A 24,611-nucleotide genomic window follows, 5' to 3' on the forward strand; every position below is an offset into this window, starting at 1 on the left:
ATTCAAATGAAGAACAACACTGTAGGACCTAGACAGTATTGCAGGATGCTTCTGGAATACGTTATCCACAAACACAGCACCTCCCATCAGAGTGCTACCATTTTTCTTTTAACAGTTACAACAGGAAAGCTACAGATTTCTCCAAGTGCTTATTTTTATGTACCAACCCACATATTATGACATGCATACAAACCATTCAGCTTCACTTAAAAAGATGGCTCACTGAAGAGCAAGGTACAAAGAAGCCACCAGCAATACTGAATTCCTATTTGTACAAACACTACTGTCCTCCTAGTAGTGTGACTAGTAATAATGTTTCTTTATTTCCACACATACTTTCCAGGATTGGTTCTGCTCTTTTTGTAACAAATACTTCTAACCTTGGCTTTCTGGTAGCAACAATGCATACAATTATTTGCCACACCTCACAAGCATTTCCTTGAGGTGTATGGTGAACACCTGCCCAAACGGCTGTTGCTGTGCAAGTAAATGACAAAGATCAAACCTGTCTGGGAAGAAAAACAGCTGCCTCAAGGTTACAGAGAGAAAGCTCTTCCTAAGCAGCTGAATAAAGGGATTATACAAAGTCATAGCTATCATGAAGTTGTAACAAGCTCATTCTATCAACAGGCTTCACCTTGCTATACCACATGTTCATTACAAACTCTGTAACAAAAGGCAAAAAAACCTACGGGTATCATGTAAGGAAGTTAAAAACTCCAACTTACTGAAGTGTAGTGTTAAAAACTCTGCGGACAGATGCCAATAGTAGCTCTGGTGAGACCTGAGCAAGTCTGTCCAGCAGCAGTTTCAACTGCTTTCTGTACTCCACAAACATTGCTTCATCTTCACCCTACCAAAAAAAACACATCAGGGAAGTCGGTATTTTCATGTTTAAATTCATCCACAACCGTTTTAGACAATTATGCCCAAACCCAAAACATGTACATACAAGAACAGCATGCCATGCTCAGAGTTCAATAATGCTTGCCCTATGCTCTTGCAACATGCCAGCAGGCTCTGGGTTTTGACTAGTTGTAATACGTTGAGAACCACTGCATTCAGCCCAGAAACATATTAAAAAGGCTTTCCAAACAGAAATCTAGCCAAAAGCACAAGAAATAAAATGCTCTTGGCAAAGCCTTACTGACCCAGTTCTTAAAAATTGACTCACTCCTCAAAGATGTTCTATCTCAGCATCTAGCTTAGTTTTAAAATTAATCTGCCAGAAACATTTATGATGGACTGCATACAGTTTAAGTAACCTTTTTAAGACTATAGCTTTCTGAACAGCCTGGAGCAAAAACTAAGTCTAACAATCATTATTGCTGACAGAGATGTAAGCATGGGAGGAAAGTAAAGTCAAAGACCTTCTATCTCCTTTTGCTTATTTTTGTGGAAGTTTGGCCATCTGAAGTAGGTCAAGCAGGATCTCTTAGAAGTGTTTCATTAAACAAAGTTTCTCAAATCTTTTTACAGGACAGAAATGCAGAAACATGCAAATTCACACTGAACAAGCCAGCTCAACAGCTATGTTTAGTTAACAGCACAGCTGTATTTGCCTAGGAATAGTTCTGTTAACTGAACGGGCTTAGATATCCCTTTACTATGTTTTGTCCTATGCAGATGTGCCCAGATGTTAAGGAAAAGTTTTCCACATAGGAAAAAAATTCAGCCTACAGACCTTTACTTCCTACTTTCAAACCTTTAGTCTATGAAAAACAGGGATTTTAAAAGTGTGAGCAAGTTTTACTGCATGTAATTTATTCCTCTATTTATTCATGTAACACGATACCTCATTTTCAAAATTATATTCTTCATCATATGTCAACTTCTTCATAACAGCCAGCATGATTGCCTAAGATAAAAACAGAACTGTAAGCATAAAACAGAGAAGTGGTAAGAAGCAACAGTTAAAGTCCTACAGTAAGAATTAAAGCAAGTGTTAAATGTTTACAAATATTTCAAATCCCATTTGAGTTATTTTCAGAGGTCTAGCAGAAGTAACAGTCCAAATTAAAACAAATGGATTATATCCAAACAGTGCACAGATGCCCTTCCAGATAGACAGCATAGATGACTAGGAGCTCTCAGTCTCTGACATTATTACCTGGCTTTGTTTTCTGCTCATCATCTGTGTTGTTCAGTTCACATTGAAAACAACAATTAAGATGAGTGAGCTAGGTAAAGGAAGCTAAACAGGTTGTCCAAGATCTATTTTAAAGGGGCAGAGCAGCTTAGCCGTAACATTAACTTCTCTAATAGCTCAACATCCTAGGAGGGTTTTCTTGGGAATGAGTTAACAAGCTGAATTGGTTCAGCAAGGATCCAAGACTGAGAGCCAGAGCAGTAAAACAAAGTAAGAAAAGCAAAACCTCATCCTTTCAGCAACAGCAAGCTGTTAGATCAGTTAAAGCACTGATGTGCAATTTCACCTTAGTAGGGACTGCTGCAAAGTCCTAAAAGAGCAATAAAGACTCAATCTTGTCGCTACTGAAAGCTCAAACTCTAAACATACCACTTTGCTCTAAGTATTTACTAGTTCAGGTGTTTAGAACTCATGTTTAAAACACATGGACTCAATTCCATTCATGCTTTCTAGGACAGACAGAATCCAGACTGACACGCAGTTAACTAAAACACACATTTAAAAACGTTTTATTTTTCAATTGAGTTTAAGTTTGTTCTGGAGAACCTGCAAAAATATATTAAATTGAAATATTCCAGATGGACTGAAAAGGTGCAAAACTTTAAAGGAAAGCTACTGAGCACACAATTTAAATCTTAAGACAGACAAGAGCAAGATTTAGATTATTTCCAAATACTCTGAGTTTGATGAAAGAAGAAAGATTGGTATGATCAACATAAATCCTCAAGAAACGCTCAGCAAAATTGTGCTACAATTATTTCTTAAAAAGTTCTTCAGCATGAAAGCAAGTTTAACAAAACCACAGGTTTCTGGACAGTAATGTAGTCAAATTTTAAGTGTCTTAAGTGTACTGCAGTAATAATTTGGTTTGATCCAATTCTAAGGACATAGACATTAACACAAGAAGAATCATTGAATCTTGTTATATCTCATCCAATTTAAACAGACATTAGACAAAACCAGATCAAGATAATCTAGACCACAGTTATCCAAATTCAACTTTCCATGGTAGAAGAGGTATTGAATTCAGCTTGCTTTGCAAAGTAAAAGGAATCACAGCTGCCAACTTTATGAACATACCAAATACCTGCACTGATCTAACTGGTTCAACATCTAAATTAGCACCTGCACATTGGCACAGAAGGGTCATATGGAAACAAAATTTAAAAAGAACAGTGCTGAAAAAAGCCAAACAAATTTGCTACCTCCAAAACTGGACATAAACCTTATTTAGTATATATAGAGGCATTACATTTAAACTTAACCTTACACATACGCTCAAACATATAAATTTAAGCTTAAACTTATGTCTAATCTGTAGTTTGATGTAATGCTTAACACATAACTGATCATTAGAAGTGCAACCATTGTATCTGAATTGCAGCTTCTTTTATAAGTTTAACTTACTATACTATCAAGAGCTGAAATTTATGACAACCCCTCTCACATTTCTTCCAATCCTCTGGAATCAGGGCAGGTTTTCATTAAAATCACAGGATCACAGAATTGTAGGGGTTGGAAGGGACCTCAAGAGATGATCGGGTCCAGTCCCCCTGCCAAAGCAGCTCCCTAGGACAGGTTGCACAGATAGGCGTCCAGACGGGTCTTGAATATCTCCAGAGGAGGAGACTCCACAACCCCCTGGGCAGCCTGTCCCAGGGCTCTGTCACCCTCACTGTGAAAAAGTTCTTCCGCATGTTGGTGCGGAACTTCCTGTGCTCCAACTTGCAGCTATTGCCCCTTGTCCTGTCTCCACAGACAAAAGAAATAAAATGCTTCAGAGAAAAAAAAAAACCCAAACCAACCATTTTTCCTCTACCTTGATTTTGAAACATTTCATCAACTGTACAGGCTGCTGTACAGGCACTTACCAACAGTTTACGGGTGGTTTGGGAAGTTCAGGTCTAAAATACCTTTCAATTTCATACACAATTCAATATAGGTTTACTATTTAAAGAAACAGCTGTGAACATACTGGCCCCACTTTTAAGTTTTCCCTTTTAATTACTGTCACATGCATGTTTTAAGGCAAATAAAAACCCCAGGATTTGTTTCAGCAAAATGAGAGATTCTGACCCAATGTTTTTCTTGAAAGAAATAAACTGGTAAAAGAAAATGCTTACCTCTACGTTAGCTTTCTGTTGTTCTGAAAGTGCAGAAAGCTGTGAAATAAATTTCAAGTGTTATTTTTCTTTATTAACTCCTTTATTACTGTATAATAGAAAAAGACAGGTTTGCCTTTTTAACAGCCATGTTATCTACAAACTTCTTTCTACTTAAACACAAGATTTAACCCAATTCCTTCAGATTTCTAAGTAACACCATAGAAATAGCATGAGCACAGCCATTAAAGATACTGAATGCTAATTAGTCAACTTATTTTGTAAATCAGCTTGCACATAGCATGAGATTCATATATTCCCACAAAAATCAAACTAAATAACATGTCAAAAAGTGATGTTAACTTGAAGCCAGACATATTTACTTGTTTCAAGATGTGAAGGTAGTCGTAACAAAAGCCAATGATGTTGGATGAGATGTCATCATCTTCATGAATAAGCAGCTGTAACATTAGGGCCACTTTTGCTTCAATAGCTTGCAGAGTGTCTTGAGCACTCTTCATATCACCATTTTTGATCAGTTTAGTCCAACTAGCTATTAAAGCTTGCCCCATCCCATTGACCAGCTTAGAAAATCTGGCCAGAAAATCCACATCATCTTCCTGCAAGAAAAGACATCCGATTAAAATTACTAGCAGAGCTGATCTTGAAATGGCATGACCTTACAGCCTGTACTATCCATGTCCAGTACACAGAAGTAGTAAAAACAACACTTATCTCCCAGACAGAAAGTACAATTGCCTGGTTCATGTTCCCTGGGGTACGTGGAGAAAAAAAAAATAAACCAATGCCTCATTTGGATGTCCTCCTTTATACAACAGTACCTTGTTTAGTCTCTTCAGATTAGTTTCTATCTCTCTTTACTGCAAGAAGCAGGTTCCAAAATTAAAGCAGAAGCACATACCTACCATAAACTTTAGGCTTCTCAAGAATAAAAAAAAGTCTTTTTATAGGAAAGCTTGAAAGAACTAACAGTTGCAGCTCGCTTCAGAAATACTGATAAAAGCAACTCCAAATACTGCCTGTAAGAGTGAGCTCATATTAAACATTAAATGCTCCTACATCAGTCAGCCCGAAGAGATGCTTTGGTCCCTGCCATAACTGTACAAAAGCCCAAGAATAAATCTTCCTCAGAAAGACTGAAGTAAGATTTTTAGAGGAACACCTCCTGAATTAACATATGCACACTTTCTGCATTTTAGTAGAAATACAAATTTTACAAAAGGCTTCAAATTGAAGAGAATTGCCTTGTAAATCTAAGGACTACAGCTTCATAAGGACTGGTTGTTCCTCCTCCATGGCAGGTAGCAAACAGCTGTTCCTTAAACGCTGCAACTGCCAGGGAATGTGTGTTTGGCTAGTAGGTATACATTTGCAGCTCATAGATAAGATTTTCAAGCCTCATGTCTGATGGCGTAGACACGCAGAACTGCATACGTGTCCTTAAGAAAGCCCTTTCCCCTCCCTAATTATGCAAAGCAGATCTATTGTCTCACCCTAAAACAACCCTCTACCTTGGCTACAATGCCTACTACAGAACCGTTCAGAAGAGAAGATTCAAGGCAACAAAACACAGAAGCAGCTTTAACAGTAAGCACAACATGTTTTAGGAGAGGAAAACAGCAGTTACATAATACTTTGCTTCTAAAATAAAAAACATGCTGAGAACAAAACACAGTCTGTTTGGAATGAATAAAGAAAATCAATAAAAAGCTGCTAATTTAAGTAGAAAAAGCATGTAACAAGTATTTAGCTTTGGTACAGAGGCACAACTAATTTTCCCTAATCTTTGGACTTAGTTTCATAGTTTTCCATTCGTTTGCTTATTTAAAAACTGCTAGAAACCTATAGGTCATTCCTATTGTAAAAACCAATATACAAACCTGATCAATACTGAAGAGGCCAGCAGACTGCAATACTTGACATAAAGATTCAACCAATTTTGTTTTATCAATTGGGTCCATTCCTTTATTTACAATTTCAAACAAACAATCACAGGCTTCTTCCCGGAGAACTTCCACAGACATGTGACCTAGCAGCATATTTATAAACCTTCAGACAAAAAAAACCCGAACAAAAACACGTTTATATGTAGACAGTAACATTGTACAGCAGCTTTGTATTATTTGTGTGTATATTTACAATGGTTTCTTTCTATAAGACAGTTTAAAAGTCTATGGCACTGACTAAACCTAGCATTCCATACATTTTAAGGAGACCTCAGCAAATTCTGTAGTGTCTATTTTGGCTATTATATTGCTTGGCTTGCAATGACACTCACTGTGCTACACTCCCAAACAAACCTCCAAAGACTATATATATATATAAAAAAAGTACTTTTTCAAAGATGAGTTTAAACTCTTTCATAGAAATACAGTCAGCATGATATCAAGGTTATTTTTGCAAATGTGTGTCATCAAAACCCCCTTACCTTTCATTGGCTATCAGGCTCAAATCTATCCACGATACATAAGCTCCAACTACTTCAAGGCACTGGCATGTCAACTCTGAGTTATTGTATTGATAGTTTTGTAAGATTTGGTACCATGACTCCACCAAACTTGGAATGCACTGTTCCCTCATAGTATCTTTTAATAAGGTGTTCCTACGAGCCTCCTATCAATACAGAAAAAGGGTAAATCAATCTCGACACAGATAAGCATCTTGTCAAATTAGTAGCACTTTTTTATTCACTACCAGACATCACTTGTCCTAGAGGAAGATAAGTCAAATTAGAAACCCAAATAGAGCACATTTTTTCTTTTAAAAAGTAAATCCAAATACCCTAGTTTATGCTCTTTTATTCCATCACAGTGCCCAACACTGAAGAAAGGAAGACGAAGGAATGAAAGTCTTCTAGATCACTAAATTGAATAGATTATCGATGTTATGACTCCTTAAAATAGGTACTGGAAGAAACTAATGTTTTAAAATGAGTTGATTTAACACGAAATTGACTGAGTCCATTGCTTTTTGTTTGTTAGCTCTTCAAGCAAAACATACACTAACTGAAATGTATAAAACCATAAAAAGCATTGAACAACATATGGCTTTTGGATCTAAACCACCTAATGTCTCTAAGGCAGAGTTGCCATAGAAAAAATAACCCACAACATATCTGCAAGTCTTATGCTCTACAGTAAGGCATTTTTTTTTTGAAACTGAAAACAAACATTAATGCAAAATAACTTGCCTCTGATGTATGAACAACATCTCGGTCTACCAGCTCGGCATCAACAGCCATCAGGATTCTGAGGTACATATCCACACCTCGTGGATTAAGGTCAACCACTGACAGGATATCAAAAAAAAACTTGGGCCATTTTGTGAGATATTCAGTAACAAAAAGCAGTGCAAAGACTTGTGCTGCTTTGTTGCGAATAAAGGTCTTCTCCGGCTGGGGATTCAGCATCTGGCAGAAACAAGATGTATTATTTGTATATTTTTACTAGAAGAATCATATATGCTTGTTGATCTTTGTATACCTCTCTTCCTTGTTGAGATCAATAAAAACTCTTACTTTCCCAATGATTTTAAGAAAATTTAGCTAAATCTTAGGAAGCAGGGAGAACATTCTCTCCGGGTGACATGGTCCCAAGCCCCTCATTCAGTACTAAGACATTAAGTGTACTATTCAAAAACTAAGAGCTTATTTGCCTGTTTGGGGAAAGACATAATCAGGAGTTTCCAGAGAACAAGCTACAGTGCTCTTGTAGCTAGTTTGTGCCTACGTGAGTTGTTAGCTTAGAGAATAGTAACAGAAGTTTCTATATTTCAGTTCATAAGGGTAGGAACAATAAAATCCTCCACTACCCATCTCCCCTTCTCTCTCCTTCCCCTATTCTATAAATTTGTCCTAAATGGAACAGCTTGCCACAGAGAAATAAAAAGCAGTTTAATCCATTTCACAGGGATTTGTTCTTTTTCAAGTTGTTCCATTTCCTACTGTTAAGTTTTCCACAAACAAAGCAACTATGTTAATTTCCAGTGCAGAAGTGGAATGATAATGAGGTACTGGCAGGTATAGGCAAAGACCTGCGTCAGCCCACTTGATGGTTCTGCTGACTGCAAACTTTCGGATCCAACTGATACTACACGTTCAGCTACAGTAACTAATCCCACAAGAAAGAGTAGCCGATACTCTGCTATTGTGTAACAGAGGAGTGATGCTGTTCATTCACAAACATCTGGCAGTATTCTAAGTAGCCAGGAGTGTCTTAAAAACATAATCACTGCTCCTCCTCCAGCCACTCAGGAACATCAGGAATCTGGATTTTATCTCTCTGAAGAGAAACTTTTAATACTTCTTATTTCACACACAACTGATTAAACCACAATCATTATCTGACATAAGAATTTCATATTTAGTAAAAAGTTCAGGCACAGACTTCTTTACAGCATCTGATTTAAAGAACTGCTGATAAAGATTAGTGTGTTAAAAGCTTTTAACTGTCAGACACCATATCTCTTCAGGAAGCCATCTTTAAACTCAAAATTAGAGATTAAGCATTTAGCACGTGCTCAACGCCTTATGTTACCTTACTAACAAGCCTACTACCTAAGAGTGCTATGAAGGGCCATACTTACCTGTGCTTGCAGCCATGTTATGAGTGTTTCCCTAATTAGCTGCTGCTGGACTTCAGTAAGTTCAGAGTATCTGAAATAAAGCATAATGAGATCAAAATAAAACTGCTTCACAACTGCAACGTTCAGTAAATGAAAAACTTTTAATACTGCACATAGATGTAAATGAAAGGTTCCCAGGAAAGGAACTTACACAGCTATTTCCACATTAAAAATTTGAATCTAAGACACAAAGATAAGAAAAAAATACTTTGCCCATATTAATGGATTACATTTTGAGGCTCTACTGCCTGCTGTACTGGAACAGGAGCTTGAAATTTTGCAGGAAGACTGCTTCATCAGGGACAGGACTTACAACCTTGATAAAACCACACATCTGGCCATACGCCACAGGGAGAAGGAAGAGGCATCTGTATATGCTCAAGCTTGTTTACTACACATTGAAGATGGTCAATAGTGAGCACAAGAAAGTCCTTCACTGATCTGACCTACCTGTACTTTTATTAACAGGCATATGCCAAACCAAAAAAGCAAACAAGTAACTCTGCTTTACGTCATACATATAGCCTTGGAAAAGTCTGACATTATAGTCAGCCCACCTCAAATACTACCCACACATGTTCCTTCACAGCTGAGAACTCTCCTTGCAATAGAGCTAGCTATAGGTTTGGTACAGTCCTTAACAGGAAGGGCTGCTGAATGTGACTCCATCATTTCTGTCACAAGTAACTATTCACCAAGGAGAAGAAAAAAATCAACCTCACTAAAAATGCTCGAAGAAAATAAGCAGTAGGAAAATACAGAGAAAAATATATTGCAGGAAGCAAGTGACAAGAGAACAAGCAGGGGAAGATGGGCAACAAGGTATAAATAAGGTAAATAGAAATAACAGAAAGTCTTTTGCTCTGATATGTAATTGTGAAAGTCAGCTGCAAAATACATCTTTTTCCTGACCCACATGTTCAGTGTACTGCAACCAGCCATGATGACACTCCAAGAGGCAGACACCTCTGACATGATGTTCGAGTCCAGACCAAAGCAGCACAAAGTGTGAAAAATAACTTTAATTGTATGAAACTACACTTCATTTAAATGTACTTTTTCCTAAAATTATGATTCTATGAAAACATGTGTCAGTGAATAGACTACTTTCTTTTACATCTCTGCCGTGGTTATTGAATGAATGGGGCTTTGTCTGAAGTCCAGGACTCTGCACTGAGGAGCAAGGCTGCTGCTTGCAGGACTGTTTTCTGCAGAAATCAGCGAGCATACAAAGCAAGGCTTGAATCTCTGTAGCAGAATGGCTGAGCAAGTTTCAAGCAATCCTTGGTTTCTGGGTCTGTGTTGGGCCATACATAGGTGTCAGACTAGCTAAGCTAGCACATGCTGCTCAAAAGCCAGCAGCTGCTTAAACCCCAACTACTGATCTCCCACGAAAAGATGGAGAAATACAAGAAAGTCCTCTGAACTGGACTGAAGCCACCTCATCACCCATGCTGAGATGACAGATACAAGTTTAATTTTTTTTCCTTTTTATTCTGCTTGCAAAGAAACTTAAATGGATGCATATATGGCTGGTGTCATGAAAGATTACTCACTTGAACTTAATTTGATGTTCCAGAACTTGAAAGCAAAAGAACTTGATGTGATCATCGCTATAAAACAAAAGAAAATTCTGTTACTGGTGGCAGTATGGTACACAGCTCTGGGAAGAAAAACATTCCTCAAATATTACAACCAGGTTGTCCCTTTGGCAAATCAAGAATTACTGTGCACCAGAGAAAAATGCTACTGCCGTTACTTCAAAGCAAAAATGACCAATAGTCAAGAAGTTAATTTGGTAAAAATGAGCAACTGTTAAACTAATATTTATGTTTGATATTATTATCTTTCTTCTAGAGCCACCAATTTGTTATGCTTTGATTTCACTTTGAACACACAAAATTACAGTACCTATTGTATCCTGCCTTTACAAAAATCTGTCAGGCATCAATAGCACACGTTCAAGGTCCATTAGTACACTAAGGGCAAGTTGTGTGTTGCGTCTTAAGGAGCAAAGATAGCTAAAAACAAACTGAGGTATAGATTAGGAAGGGATTTTCCACATGCTATAACACCTACATGGGGGTTTTATCTTGTATCTAAAAATTGTATCACAATGGGTTTTGGTAAAAAACATAAAATGCTTTTTTCAAAGCTTATGTGGTTTTGTTAGTTACTGCATGCTCTGTTGGAGGCAGAAGTTTTGATAAATCATTTACAAAAAAAGCATTCACTATAAATCACTGCTGTTATTCAGGAGACACAAATCTCAGTTTCCTTCAACCTGAATTACTCCATGATACAGCAACAATCTAGTATTTCAGATTTAAATACACAAATTTGGGCAGAAACAGTGGTGACTAAACACTCTTTCCATCTTGAAAAATGTGACTGCTTACTCCATAAGACAGGGTCAAGGAACTACTTCTAAGATTACTGCACATAAAGCCTTGTCTCACAACGGAAAAATTTCAGCCCTCCTCTCCTCCCCAAAAGATAGCACTAGAACTCACTCTTTTTCTCTGGATTTCATAAGCCAGCAGTCTTTAGGCTACTAAATTAATATGGAGTTTTATTTATACATTGCTTTTCCTTAAAAGGCATTATACAAAAGCCACAGATCAACTATGATACTAAAAATAGTATGAAGACAATATAACTTTCAGCAATTTACAGTTCGCCTATAATGGTGTAGAGCTAAAGCCAGACCCAAGCATACAGCTAATGGAAACAAGCAGTGATTCTTATCTGCATTACCTGTATATACTTTGAGCTAACGCTTCTGCGCAGACTTGCCAAGCATCCTGAGAGATCTTCAGCTGCTCAAAGTAGGCCAGTGCCTGCAAACACCCAAGTGTCATTTAAAAAGAGGACAAACGCACAGAAAGACATCTCATGCACACTTTGACTCACATTTAAAAGAGCTGCCCTTCAAAGAACACCCAACAGTACTTGTATACATCCAGGTATTTATATGGCTCCCTAATCACCATAACACAAGTGTTTCTTCAAATGCTAGTGATGTAGGCACCCATTTCCCCTTCACAGTCAGTACTAAGATTTCTGTTAGTTGAATAGAACAGTCACAGAGACAGAAATGCTGAGGTTAGAAGTGAGCTCTGGAGATAGGGTTGAATGGAGGAAGTTGCTTGTGGTCAATCCGTTCAGGTGGAAGTTCACATCCAAGTTAAAACAACTCACTACTTGTTGCGCTTCTTTGTGTATATTTGACACCTCAAGCTCAAGAAATATTCAACCACTGATCACCTGAAAACCATCAGTTTATGAATTTCTTCCAGACTGGAAATCACTCCTACCAAAATCAAGATGCTTCTGAAAGCTTCATAAGCTTTTGACAACATATAACTTGTTCTAACTGCTTTAAGAGTTAGTATGACTTGTTACGCAAGACCTTAAAGTAACTTTTGAAACAGAGATTAGAGTAACAGTATTATTTCAATTCTATGAGCAAGTGAATTTCAAGGGCCTTTGGGTTGGTTGTTTTTTTTTTGCCTTTTTTTCATTAGTTGGTAAATGTTTCCACTCAAAGTAGTTTCCCAAAGTAACTATGGAGTGAGTTGAACTAAGTTCTTAAAACAAGAATACACGGCCTGTACACAGAACTGATAATTTTCCTTTCCTCCTGAGAGTTTTACTAGAAATGGTTTGATACTTCCTTTATAGGTTACATCCTACCTAATTAGTGAAAATGTATGTCACCTTTTACCGTAAAATACTTCAATATTAGGCAGACTGCATGGTTAAAAGGTCAATAGATTTACAAGCTTCACATTTTTCAGTCAGTGATATTCTCTTAACAGAACACTAAAGATTAGCTATATCCATCCTTTCAAAAAACCCAAATACCTAAACCCAAGACATTTGATTAGCAATACTATGCTATGAACTACATTTAACTTTCTAATACTTTTCAGGATTTGTTTATCAACACAAATGCAAGGTATTAACATGCTCATTTCTGAAAGATTTTACTGGATATTATCTTGTAGACAATTGAATCAACTTGAGAATCAATCATTAAGCAAAATATTTACTAATTAAGTAATTTTATAAATTGGAATGCCTTTTCATAGGAGCATCTCTTCCATGAAGTAACTGTTACCCACTTACCATACTGTCTTAACCTACTCTCTGCTAATACAAGATTGTCTACAGTTAAACACACACCTTTCTTTAAAATACACTAAAGGTAGGTAATCAATTCAAATAACCCCTCCCCCACAAGAATTAAAAGGGCAACTGCAAACAACTCATTGTTTTCAGTGGCCGCTTTTCATTCTGTGGGAACCTCTGTAAGAAGCAGAGTAACAAGTACAAAGAATTGAAAGGACTGAAAAAGTCAGAGCCCAGAAAAGTAAATTCTATGCACATTAAGTAAAATTTCACAGAACCAGTGACACAGGACCTCCAGCTGGCATGCCTGCAACATGACTTTGTTTCGTACTTGCCACCGCAAACCTTATGCACTGGTTAGCCCCCCAAGAAAACGTGAGACTTTTGCACTGAAGCATCACTCCCAATTACTGAAGAGATAAGCACATTAATTACTTACTCTTTGTCTGAAGTCTGCATCAGCATTTGGGTTTAGGCCTAAAAGGGCTTGTTCATCCATCGCTGTTGCTATGCTCTTTGTTTCCTACTCCTAACTGGTTTGCCCACTTCTTCTAGCGGAGAAACTACGATCATCTGCAAATAGAGAAATTTTATTTGCTCAGCAGAACAACAAAAGTTAAAAGCAGGACAGCAACAGCCACAGAAGTTTGCCCACAAACCCCAAACACATAATATGCACTCCATCAAAACATGAATGCACATACTTCTGACATAGATAGCCAAATGTTAAGTCATTTAATCAACTTTCAATAGTACTAATCTTCTTACTGAATAAGAAAAAATTGAAATGTTGATATATTTCAGTTCTGTTGGAAGTAGCCATATCATATTAATTGAGAAATGGCATGATGCAGACTATTCAATTGAAAGGCCTGAACTCAAATTTCAAGCACGCAGCGGCTTCAGCAAAATGTGTGATAAGCAGAAATCTGCTATTTAAATGATAGATCGCTGTATTTCCCTCCCCCCCACCCCCTAAACTTCACAACTGCAAAAAAAAAAAAAAAGGAAACATGGGCTCCTCTCTAATACTGCTAAGGTGCTTCAGAAACCCAGTTATGAAGTACTTCCCCCCCTAGGGGTGTAAAGCCACGAAGAGGCCTTTCTTCAAAAGCAAGCACACACAAGAGAACTGTCTTAGAAACTATCCACAAAATATATTCTATTGAGTTGTTAGAAGTTCTGCTTCTACTAGAGGGTGACAATTTACTAGCAATGATTTTTATTTAGAAAATTAACAAGCAAGCTGTGTAAGTGTTATAAAGATGATGTGTCTCTACAGACTGTTCTGCAACGCTCTGGGAAAACACAGTGGCTTAAAAAAAAAAAAAATCTTTGACAAATACAAGAAGGGGACAAAAATCCATCTATGCTTCAGAGCCACTCCCCCATAACATAGATAATTAGGCCCGAAATAAGGCCTCGTTCTGTAAGTCTGTAGGTGGTAGGGGAAAGATAAACAAGAGGAAGAGATGAAGTACAAAGCAACTGTGGTTTGAAGCTGCCTACAGGTAGAACTTTTGATTTCATTGTATTGTATTTCTACTGTTCACCCTCCCCCATAGGAAGAAAGGTGGCCCAGTGACAAGTGACAGCAAGCACGCCTGAAAAGGAGTGTCCAAAATTTAACATGGGAACAGACAGACATTTCTACAGAACTCGGTACATAATACGCTAACAAAATGCATCGTGAAAGGCAACTTCAGTAAAATTGAGTTCGTACCAAAAAAAAATTGCAGGTTGCAGCAGTATAGGAACCAGAAAATCTGGAACAAAGCGATGACTCGTAGCAAAACAAGCTTCACACACTGCCTTACGACACAGAGCAAACCCGCTCAGGGTCAAAACCTTTAGGGATTAAAGTTGCTCTGCTGAGTATTCTCCCTCTGCGTTCCCAGCCCCCAGCTTGTTTTCCCCATAATCAACATCCAAACCAGACAGTTTAACTTAAAGGTAAAATGCTGCAGGGGAAGTTACTTATTTTTTTTCAACACAACATCTTTCAATTAGGGTCTGGTCCAGAGCTACTCAACTATTTAATATACAGAAACATAATTTTTGGCATACTGTTGTGGTTTAACCCCAAACAGCAACTAAGCACTACCCAGCCACTTGCTCAGTCCAGTGGGACAGGGGAGAGAATTCAGAAGAGTAAAATTAATAAAATTTGTGGGTTGATATAGACAGTTTAACAGGTAAAGCAAAAGCCACATATGCAAGAAAGAGTGAAGGATTTATTCACCGCTTCCCATTGGCAGGCGTTCAGCTATCCCCAGGAAACCAGGGCTCCATCACACATAACAGTGACTTGGGAAAAGAAATGCCATCATTCCAAATGTGCCCTCTCCCTCCTTCCCCCAGCTGTACATGCTGAGCATGATGTGACATGATATTTAATCAGCTGGGGTCAGCTATCCCAGCTGTGTCCCCTCCCAACTCCTTGTGCTCCCCCAGCCTCCTCACTGGTGGGGTGGGCTGAGGAGCAGAGAAGGCCTTGGCTCTGTGTAGCCACTGCTCAGCAGTAACTACAACATCCCTGTGTTACCAGCACTGTTTCTGGCTCAAATCCAAACCACAGCCCCCTGCCAGCTGCTGTGAAGAAAGTGAACTCTATCCCAGCCAAAACCAGCACACATTTTCCTACTGGTATCCCTACATTATCTGCTGAAAAGGTAGTTATCTTCTACACCTGGATGACAAGTTTTCCTATTAATTATAATGTGGCTCCAACATGTATTGTCTTCACTTGTTTGGCTAACTGCAATGCCAACCAGTTCTACTGATTTTGTATATGCTACATAAGCATACTTAAAATTTTATCTTCTACCACACACCTTTTATGTGAGTTTCAACTTGACTGGCCAACTGTAGAAGACAATTAATGAGATGGACTACTTGAAGGAGCCTTTTGAGAAGCATAACAAAATAGCTTCTCGTGCTCTATGGTTTTAGTTAAGCAGGTAGCTTTCCCACCACAAATGTATTTCACCAGACATTTATGCTTCAAAAGTGAAATTGAGCTGCCATTTAATAGTACTTATCGTTCAGAAAAAATCCATTGCAATATATACTCAGCTGTCACATCAAGTATGCCATTAAAGCAATTTTTATTTATAAAAATAATCAATAACATGAATAGTTAATATGCAGCTGTGTAGAAATATTGCCTTATCTAGGTAGAGACACTTTTGTTGTTAAGCAGCATACTCTTGAGTGGCAGACTGGTCTTACTATAATTAGGAGGGTGCAGTTCCTTAGCCGTGAAGTCATACAGGTATGAGTCTCACATCAGGATAGTTTATTCCCTTGCATGTATTAAATACTTATAAGTGCATTTGATAGCAGAGACTGGTTTCATACAGGAAAGCTGTGGAAAAAAAAAATCACATACACACAAGTGGGGAAGATTGCCCAGTTTAACAATATCAAGATGGTCAAAGGTGTGTGACTTGGGTCTAGATATGCCCAAATAATGAAGACACACAGAGCATTTTAACTATTGATGCTAACCATAGGGACAATTAGTAATTTAAGAACGCTTCATTTCATTTTAGGTATTTACAAGATTGTGTTAGCACACAGGGGAGCCAGTGACATGCTTCATTTTAATTCCCTCAGGTTTTCTCTCTAAGAAAACAGAGGCAGCAAGAGATCATCTTTCACATACTTTTTCCATCTCAGTTTTAGGTACTTCAAATCTTGAGCATATTTACAGATTCTTTGGCTGCAGAGCCTTTGCGCTGACCTAAATACGGTTAAAATCAATAGCTGTGTGCTTATAGGTACTTCCAGAACTTTTCAAACGGACTAGAAAGTTTTTCTTTCTGGACGTGACATACTAGGTCTTCGTTTCAGGGATATTCTTAGTAGCCAGGAATTCCCTGGGAAGGGTAAGGCTTTCTCGCACGCACATCCCCCCTTTCCCCCCCGCCCCGCTCCCAGACTTGGCCGGAGCGCCCTGCCTCCTCCCGCTGAAGAGCCAACACCACTGCGTGGCTCAGCAGCTCAGCCGAGGAGGGCGGTCGGGCACTCGCACCCCACCGCGCTCAGATCCGCGGCGAGGACACGGTGGCTGCACCTCAGCCCCTTCCCGAGACCGCTGCGGGGTGACAAAGGGCTTCTCCTGCGGCGTGCGGCCGCCGCGGGCCCCGCCGGCGGCTCTCCACGGCAGGACGGCGGGGAACCACCGTGCTGAAGCACGCCAAAAGCAGCGGAATATGGAGGTGCGGGGGAGGTCCCTCCCCTCACGCTGCAGCCTTAGAGCTTACGGTTACTTCCTTCCCCCACCGGAGCCATAAGGGAGGACCGCTACGGAGACAGCTCCGGCAGCCGGCGAACACAACCGCACCGCAAGCTAACAACGTGCCTTAGAAGAGGAGAAAAAAGCCCCACCAAACCCTCTATTTTTTGGCGACGGCACGCACGCACCCCCAGCGCCCACCGGCTCACGGAGGACCGGCGGTGATCGGCCAACTGCAGCACCCCTCTTCCCCCTCCCCCCCCCCCAGCCCCGGGGCCAGGCGGGCGGGGAGGCTGCGGCGTGTCCGTCCCCCCTCTTTGCCCAGAGCCTCGCAGCTCGCGGAGGCGGCGGCGGCGCCGGGCTAACTGAAACCGGCCGGGTGACTCGAGGGAGCCCGCCGCCGCCAGCTCAGCGGCGACGCCCGCCGGCGCCCACACCGCCCCTTCCCTCGCCGCCGAGGCACCGCTGCCCCCGCCAACAGCTGAGGGAGGCCCAGTACATCCCTCCCGCCCCGTCCCCGCCGGGCTGAGTCACCCCGCTCCGCGTGTCGCGCTCCGTCCCCGCCACTGTTACCTTCCCGGTCACTCCTCCATCGCGGGGGCGCTGCCGGCTCCCACCCCCACAGCTCCGCGGCCGCCACGAGCATAGGGAGCGGGCCGGGCCAGGCCGCGCCGCCTCGGCTGACGGCGGGAGGAGAACGCCCAGGGGCGGTGCCGCGGCGCTCGCGCGTGCGGAACGGCCTCCGCGCCTCCGGGAAGGAAAGGAAAGCTGCCCCCGCCCCACAGCCCGCCCGCCCGCCGCAGAACTACGGCTCCCAGCGTGCCGCGCGGCGCCGCCGCCACCCGCCCGGCCAGCCGGCCACACTCACCTCCCCTCCCCGACGAGGCGGCCGGCCGCGAAGCACACCGGGACGTGCCACCTCCCCAGCCCAGCGGCACCCTGGGAGCGGTAGTCCCGCCCCCTGCGGCCGCGGAACTCGGGGTCGCCGTGCCGGCCGTAAACCTCTCGCCGGTGCTGCGCCCGTTACTGCCAGCACCCCGCGGAGCCGTAAAATCGATCGCGACGGTTCAGTAAACCGGCCCGTTCCTCCTCCAAACTCCCTCCGGGGTCCGGAAACCGTGCTCTGCCAGCACGGGCGAGGCGGGGGAGGCGGGGCGGGGCCGGCCGTGCCGCTGCACGCTCGGTGCCGCCGTGTGACCTGCTCGGTGGTTCGCACGCGGCGGGGCCCGAGCTCACGTGCTGCACAAGCGCCAGCGTGGGCCCGTCTGCGAGGAGGGGTGACCCCACTGATGCCTCTTCCGTGACACGTCCTGCAGCGACGGCATCAGAGGCAAGGGGGGTCGCGGGATTAGACCTGCGGGTGTCCGCGCAGCGTCACGGACTGGCAGGGGTGGGAAGGGACCTCTGCAGACTATATAGTCCAACTCCCTGCTAAAGCAGGATCACCTACAACAGGCTGCACAGGATTGTGTCCAGGTGGGATTTGAGTATCTCCAGAGACTCCACAGCCTCTCTGAGCAGCCTGTCCCAGGGCTCTGTCACAGTCAGAGTGAAGGTTTTTCCTCATGTTGAGATGGAACTTCCTGTGTTCCAGCTGGTGCCCATTGCCCCTTGTCCTGTCACTGGGCACCACTGACAAGAGTCTGGCCCCATCCTCTACTCACCTGTCCTTTAGATATTTACATACATTAATGAGAACCCCTCTCAGCCTTCTCTTCTCCAGGCTAAACAGCCGCAGCTCTCAGGCTTTCCTCATTTGAGAGGTGCTCCAGTCCCCTCACCATTCTCCTAGCCCTCCTATGGACTCTACAGTCTGTAGAATCAGACTAAACGTAAATAACCAACTAACTCCAGGGATTTACAAAATTCCTACAGCAGTGTCTTTGCCACAGTATCTGCCCAGGCAAAACCCATTCCAGTCTCATGTCTGTGTCACCGCAGCAGCTTACAAACCCATGAGGCACACAGCACTTGTGACACCTCAACTTGCCGTTACCGCAGACCCAGCTTCAGTTCATGGTGCACCAGAGCAGGAGTCCACGGGACCAGCCGTGAAGAACTGGATCCCATCAAACAGAGTGTGTGGGAGGTGACGGGATCCCCAGGGGCAACCTCATGGCAGGCAGCAACCCCGGCCTCCCCCGGGCGAGAAAGGCTCCCCTAGCAGCCCTCTAGGCCTGACTATCACCCCGAAGGGGGCACGGCGCTGGCTGCCTTCGCTGGGGCCTCCCTGCCACGTCTCCGGGGGGAGATGGAATGACGCACAACCGGGACCTCTTCCTATCGATACCAGGACCATACAGGTCCGCCGCGACGAGGGGGAGGGTCCGCCGTACCACCGGCTCCGGTGCGCGCGGGAGGGCGAACCCCCACAACCAACCTCCACGCCACCCCACCGGACCCAGTCCGGCCGCACTATCCCCACCTCCCTAGAAGCCAGCCCCAGCCGCCGCGAACCAAGAGTGGCGGCTGTATCCTCCAATCGCGCTCTCCGCGCAGCCAATGGACGGCGAGGGCGGCGAGGGGCGGGGCTTCCGGAGGGCGGGTGACGGGCGGCGGCGGCGCACGCGGCCTTTCCTTTTCTGCTGGCCGCGGAGGAGGCAGCGCCATGAAGGCGTCAGGCACCGTGAGTGAAGGCTGGGGCGCGGGGGCATGGTCGGGATGGGGATCGAGGCCCGAGGCTGAGAGGGCTGTTGGGAGGGTGGCGGTGTGGTGCTTGTAGCACTGGAGAGCGGCTTCGGCGCGCCTAAGCGGCTCTGCCGGGGCCCTCGGTCGGGGAGGTGAGCGGCCAATATGGCGGCGGCGCGGCTCTCGCAGTGCTCCGTCAGGAAGCGAGCGGCCCATCTGGCCCCGCGGGGTGATCCACCCGTGCCGCCGGTGGCTCTCTTTAGCTCTTCCTGGGCTGCTCTGCTCTCGCCGCGCCGTTCGTAAGGGAGTCGCGGTGCCTTCCCTTGGCTGGCCCGTGGCGGGATGGGGCCAGGTTAGTGCGGGGGTGGCAGTAAGGCGGCTGGGCCGACTGAACGGGAGAACTCACGCTGCGGGCGGCCTCTCTCTTTGTCTTTTTCCAGCTACGTGAGTACAAGGTGGTCGGGCGGTGCCTGCCCACACCAAAATGCACAACCCCTCCTCTGTACCGCATGCGGATCTTCGCTCCAAACCATGTTGTGGCCAAATCCCGGTTTTGGTACTTTGTGTCTCAGCTGAAGAAGATGAAGAAGTCTTCTGGAGAGATTGTGTACTGTGGCCAGGTGTGGGATTAAAAATGTAAAAAAGTTGAAGATCTGTAAGGGTTTCCTGATGGTATATGGGAAGGAATTTGTATTGAATTGCTGTTATTAGGGGTAAGGTTGAATTTCATTTATCCTTAATTGCAGGCAGCCCAGTAAGCTAAAAGAAACTTAGTTCCCAGCACTTAAGAGTTATGAACTATGCCACTAGGCAGTTCAGTTCTCTGGTTCTTACACTTGCTTCATTGTGGAATATTACATCAAAGTGTCATATGATCATTCATAATCATTGGAAAATAGATAATTGTATGCTCACTCAACTACCTTGATGCTTAAAAGATACTCTGTAGAGATTAAATTGAATTACCAAGGCCTGAATGTAGCTATGTTAGTGTGGGGAAAAGAGAGCAAATAGTTGTTTTTACAATAAAACCTGCCACAGTGGTTTCACTAGAGCTTTAAGATATTTGCTCTTAAACTTACAGAATGCTGGTGATGTACTGTGTCTTAACTATTTTCGTGCCCTTGTGTAATTGCAGGTGTATGAGAAGTCCCCTCTGCGGGTAAAAAACTTTGGCATTTGGTTGCGCTATGATTCTCGTAGCGGAACTCACAACATGTACAGGGAGTACAGGGATTTGACTACTGCTGGTGCTGTCACTCAGTGCTGTAAGTACATATAACCAAGATACGGGATAGTAGGACCAGTATATAATGACAAGATTAAGTCTGAAAATGGGCATAAAGTGTGCTGACTTGATCTGTGATAAGGTAACTGTAACACTGGCAAAACGAAGGGGTGGGGGGAGTTCCTAGAGAAGCCCATAGGTTTTTATATGGGCTGTAGGCATTTGTTACCACTCTGTACGGTTTCTCTTAACAGAAATATTCTCACTTGAACTTGGTGTTGCTTTCTACAATTCTAGTAATGAGCTCTGCTATACAGATTGATTTTCATGACCTCTTAGGTGTTATTGCATAATATTTACTGTTTTAAGATAAGTATATATTCCCAAGTCTTGTGGAGAGAATATTTCAGTTATCATGTGGAGCATGCTAGTATCTGTCCTTTGGAGATTAAGTAAAGAAAAAATCACTGGGGCGAGGGAAATAACTCTTACTGCCTTGGTTCAGGGAGAATTAAAGCTGGTCCTCATTTCAGTCTGTTATGTGACATGTTTGAGGATTAGACCATTTGTATAGCTGATGCTTTGACACCTGAATCCAGAAATGTTATAAACACTACAGAATGCACATAAAAACCCAAAGAATATTGTTCTTAATAATGATATTCTTGTCATGTGTGCAGAAATCAAATGTATCTTGTCGCCTTTCAAAAGCTGAAGTGCTGTTGAAAGTGAAATTTAAGGTTCTACATTAACTCCTCACATGTTAAGTAACATACTAAAGAACTGCTTGAGAGACCTGAGAACTTGCTATGATACAGTGACTTTGATACCTTTATGTTCAAGAATACTTTTAAAGTGAACTTTGTAATAGGTATATTAGATCTTTATGGGAAGCATCGTAAGTGCCGGAGTATTTCAACATGGATATCTTGTGGAACTAGCTGTGGGCATTCACTGTTTCAGGGAGAAGTTTTCAGGGACCCTGTCTACAGACGGCTTCCTCTTGTTCTGAAAGTCTAATTAGGTGGGCTAAATAGCAATTAGTGTTTCTATCACTTGTCAGCTTTAAGAAAAAAAAAAGATCACCTCTGATCCAACCTGTTGTAGAAAGTTGCGGATGGTACTGCAAACACTTCTGAAAAAATGACAGTAAGGTGTTTGCCTTACACTATGTTTTAATGAGCTCTCTTGTTCCAGACCGTGATATGGGAGCCCGCCATCGTGCCCGGGCTCACTCTATTCAGATCATGAAAGTGGAGGAGATCGCTGCTAGCAAGTGCCGAAGGCCAGCAGTTAAGCAGTTCCATGTAAGTGAAATATCACCTCAGTGGCTAGAAGGGGGGGGAGGTCTGTTGCTTGCACAGCAGACCCATGCTAGGCAGAAGTAGGGAGGGAACCAAGCTTGCATGGCTAGGTTTACAGTTACATTACCTTATGATCAAGACTTTTAATGCTAGAACTGATTGAAATACAGTCAAGCTAAACCAAGTAGGTGTTATGCTGCAGAAAACTTGCCTTGAACAAGCATTTCTTTCAAAAACACCTGCAAAACTAAGGCATCTGTTAGCTCTTATGAAGTATATCTGATCTGTGGACACATTACTTCTCTGTACATAAGTCAGCAGTTGAATATAACTTATATATTTATTGCAAACTATTTTCTGTTAACTAACACAGAAACACTTCTCTTGCAGGATTCTAAAATCAAGTTCCCTCTGCCACACAGAGTTCTGCGTCGCCAGCACAAGCCACGTTTCACCACCAAGAGACCAAATACTTTCTTTTAAATATGGAAACAGGCTTTCAACTCTGTGTTGTAATAAAGGTCTTATTGGAACCTTTGCCTCCCAGTTGTCTTTTGGAAACATCCTGGCTACCTAAGCATCTCCCTTCCTACTCTGCATTTTGTGTAAAGTACTGGTAGGCTGCCACTTAAAACTGTCTTTCAGGGGATGATGCAAATCACCTACATATCCCATCAATAAGCTGATATGTTAATAACCAGCTTTCCAGGACAAAGTAAGTCTTTTGACCCACTGTGCCCTTTTATGGGGAGCATGATCTCCCTGTGCAGCTAGTTTAATCAGGATGAAGAGTTAGAGAACTGATGGGAGTAGAGCGCAGGGAGATGCTGCCCTGAGATGAAACTGGGAATATTTTGGTTCTTGCAGCCCTCCAGCCACTCAACTCAGCCAGGAGAGGATCTGCCTGCTGATTTCTAGACCCATGCTTGGGATGAGGGGGTGGCTGTTCTGTAGGAGTCAGACCAGTCAGCGGTGCCACACCTTTCCATGTCCTACTCTAGGGCTTGGCTGCATGCTCATATTTGCTTCTGTGGTGAATCAGTTCAGGGAGCTGATTTGCCCAAATGTATTCTGTAAAAAAAAAAATGGATTAATTTGAGCAAATTTGAGGCTTGGTGGCTCTGCAGCTGTGCCAGTTAGGTGTCGGGGAGGGAAATGCTGAACATAAGCTGGAGTCCCACCAGTGTAATGCTGGAGGGTCAGAAATAAGGTTACCAAGAACAATGGAATCAGAATACACAGAGTTTGACGTGACCCACAAGGATCATCAAGTCCAGCTCTGGGCTTCACAGGGCCAGCCAAGTTGGAGCACATGACTGAGTGCATCATCCAGATGCTTCTTGAGCTCAGCCAAGCTTGGTGCTGTGATGGCTTCCCTGGGGAGCCTGTTCCAGTGCCTGACCAGCCTAGAGCAAAGAACCTCTGCCTAACATCCAACCTACACCTCCTCTGCATCAGCTCTGTACTGTTCCCTCAGGTTCTATGGCTGCCCAACAAAGATCAGTGCCTGTCCCTTCGCTCCCCCTTGTCAGGAAGCCGCAGACTGCAATAAGGTCTCCCCTCAGCTTCCTCCAGGCTGAACAAACCAAGGAACTTCAGCTGTTCCTCATAAGATTTCCCCTCCAGACCCTTCACCATCCTCATTGCCTCCTCTGGACATTACCCAATAGTTCTGTGCCCCTCTTGTACGGTGGCACCCAAAACCACACACAGAACTCGAGGTGAGGCCGCACCAGGACAGTGTGGAGTGAGACAGTCACCGCGGTGTTTCGTGACTTTTTAACGGAGAAGTTGGTTTATTATGGCATGAAAACGGGCTCTGGATTCAAGGTCCCTCCACCCAAACCAGCGAGGTGCAGGAGGGCTCGCCAGAGGAACCAGCGCGGCCGGTCCGAGAGCGCCGGGGGGCAGCAGGGAGTCCATAAACGCCTCAGTCTCCGCGCTGGGGCTCGGGGCTCCCGGGTCTCTCACGGGAGGAGGCCGTTAGAACGCCGCACAGCTCGCGCCGTTGCTCGAGAGCGCCTCCGTGACGAGCCCCAGCGGCTCCGCGCGCGGCACCCGCCCTGCCGTCCAACGGGGAGCGCGAATCCCAGCCCCGACACGTGACCCCGAGCCGGCTCCCCCCCCGCCCCGCCTCTCCGGCTCCCTCGTCACGTGAGAAGGGCAGGCGCGTGGGGACAGG

The 24,611-nt window shown here is 43.4% G+C and overlaps 2 protein-coding genes across 2 annotated transcripts in view; one reads left to right on the forward strand and one right to left on the reverse strand.

Annotated features, from left to right (window-relative positions):
• The window catches only part of XPOT (exportin for tRNA), a 28,159-nt gene extending 10,280 nt beyond the window's left edge, over window positions 1–17,879 (reverse strand). The window contains exons 1-12 of the mRNA XM_084264813.1: window positions 17,843–17,879; window positions 13,469–13,602; window positions 11,653–11,735; window positions 10,452–10,508; window positions 8,857–8,926; window positions 7,463–7,681; window positions 6,701–6,885; window positions 6,153–6,321; window positions 4,635–4,871; window positions 4,273–4,311; window positions 1,796–1,858; window positions 729–853 (exon numbers count right to left, since the gene is read on the reverse strand). Of these exons, the coding sequence (XP_084120939.1) occupies window positions 729–853; window positions 1,796–1,858; window positions 4,273–4,311; window positions 4,635–4,871; window positions 6,153–6,321; window positions 6,701–6,885; window positions 7,463–7,681; window positions 8,857–8,926; window positions 10,452–10,508; window positions 11,653–11,735; window positions 13,469–13,528 (1,307 nt within the window). The 5' untranslated portion in view covers window positions 13,529–13,602; window positions 17,843–17,879. The remainder of the gene's footprint in view (window positions 1–728; window positions 854–1,795; window positions 1,859–4,272; window positions 4,312–4,634; window positions 4,872–6,152; window positions 6,322–6,700; window positions 6,886–7,462; window positions 7,682–8,856; window positions 8,927–10,451; window positions 10,509–11,652; window positions 11,736–13,468; window positions 13,603–17,842) is intronic.
• Window positions 17,880–19,824: 1,945 nt separating this feature from the next.
• Window positions 19,825–22,968, forward strand: RPL18A (ribosomal protein L18a). Its single transcript, XM_084261938.1, has 5 exons — window positions 19,825–19,895; window positions 20,338–20,517; window positions 21,036–21,165; window positions 22,323–22,432; window positions 22,820–22,968. Exons 1-5 carry the CDS (start codon window positions 19,878–19,880, stop codon window positions 22,910–22,912), a joined length of 531 nt encoding a protein of 176 aa, XP_084118064.1. The 5' UTR covers window positions 19,825–19,877; the 3' UTR covers window positions 22,913–22,968.
• Window positions 22,969–24,611: the final 1,643 nt, after the last annotated feature.

This window comes from Gallinula chloropus (genome assembly GCF_964237585.1).
Source record: "Gallinula chloropus genome assembly, chromosome: 1".
Lineage (NCBI taxonomy): Eukaryota > Metazoa > Chordata > Aves > Gruiformes > Rallidae > Gallinula > Gallinula chloropus.

Excerpts from the sequence above, each read along its gene's own strand:
- RPL18A (XM_084261938.1), top strand. Across the intron at positions 20,518-21,035 it reads AGATTGTGTACTGTGGCCAG|GTGTATGAGAAGTCCCCTCT; the intron begins GTGTGGGATTAA and ends GTGTAATTGCAG. Across the intron at positions 21,166-22,322 it reads TGGTGCTGTCACTCAGTGCT|ACCGTGATATGGGAGCCCGC; the intron begins GTAAGTACATAT and ends CTCTTGTTCCAG.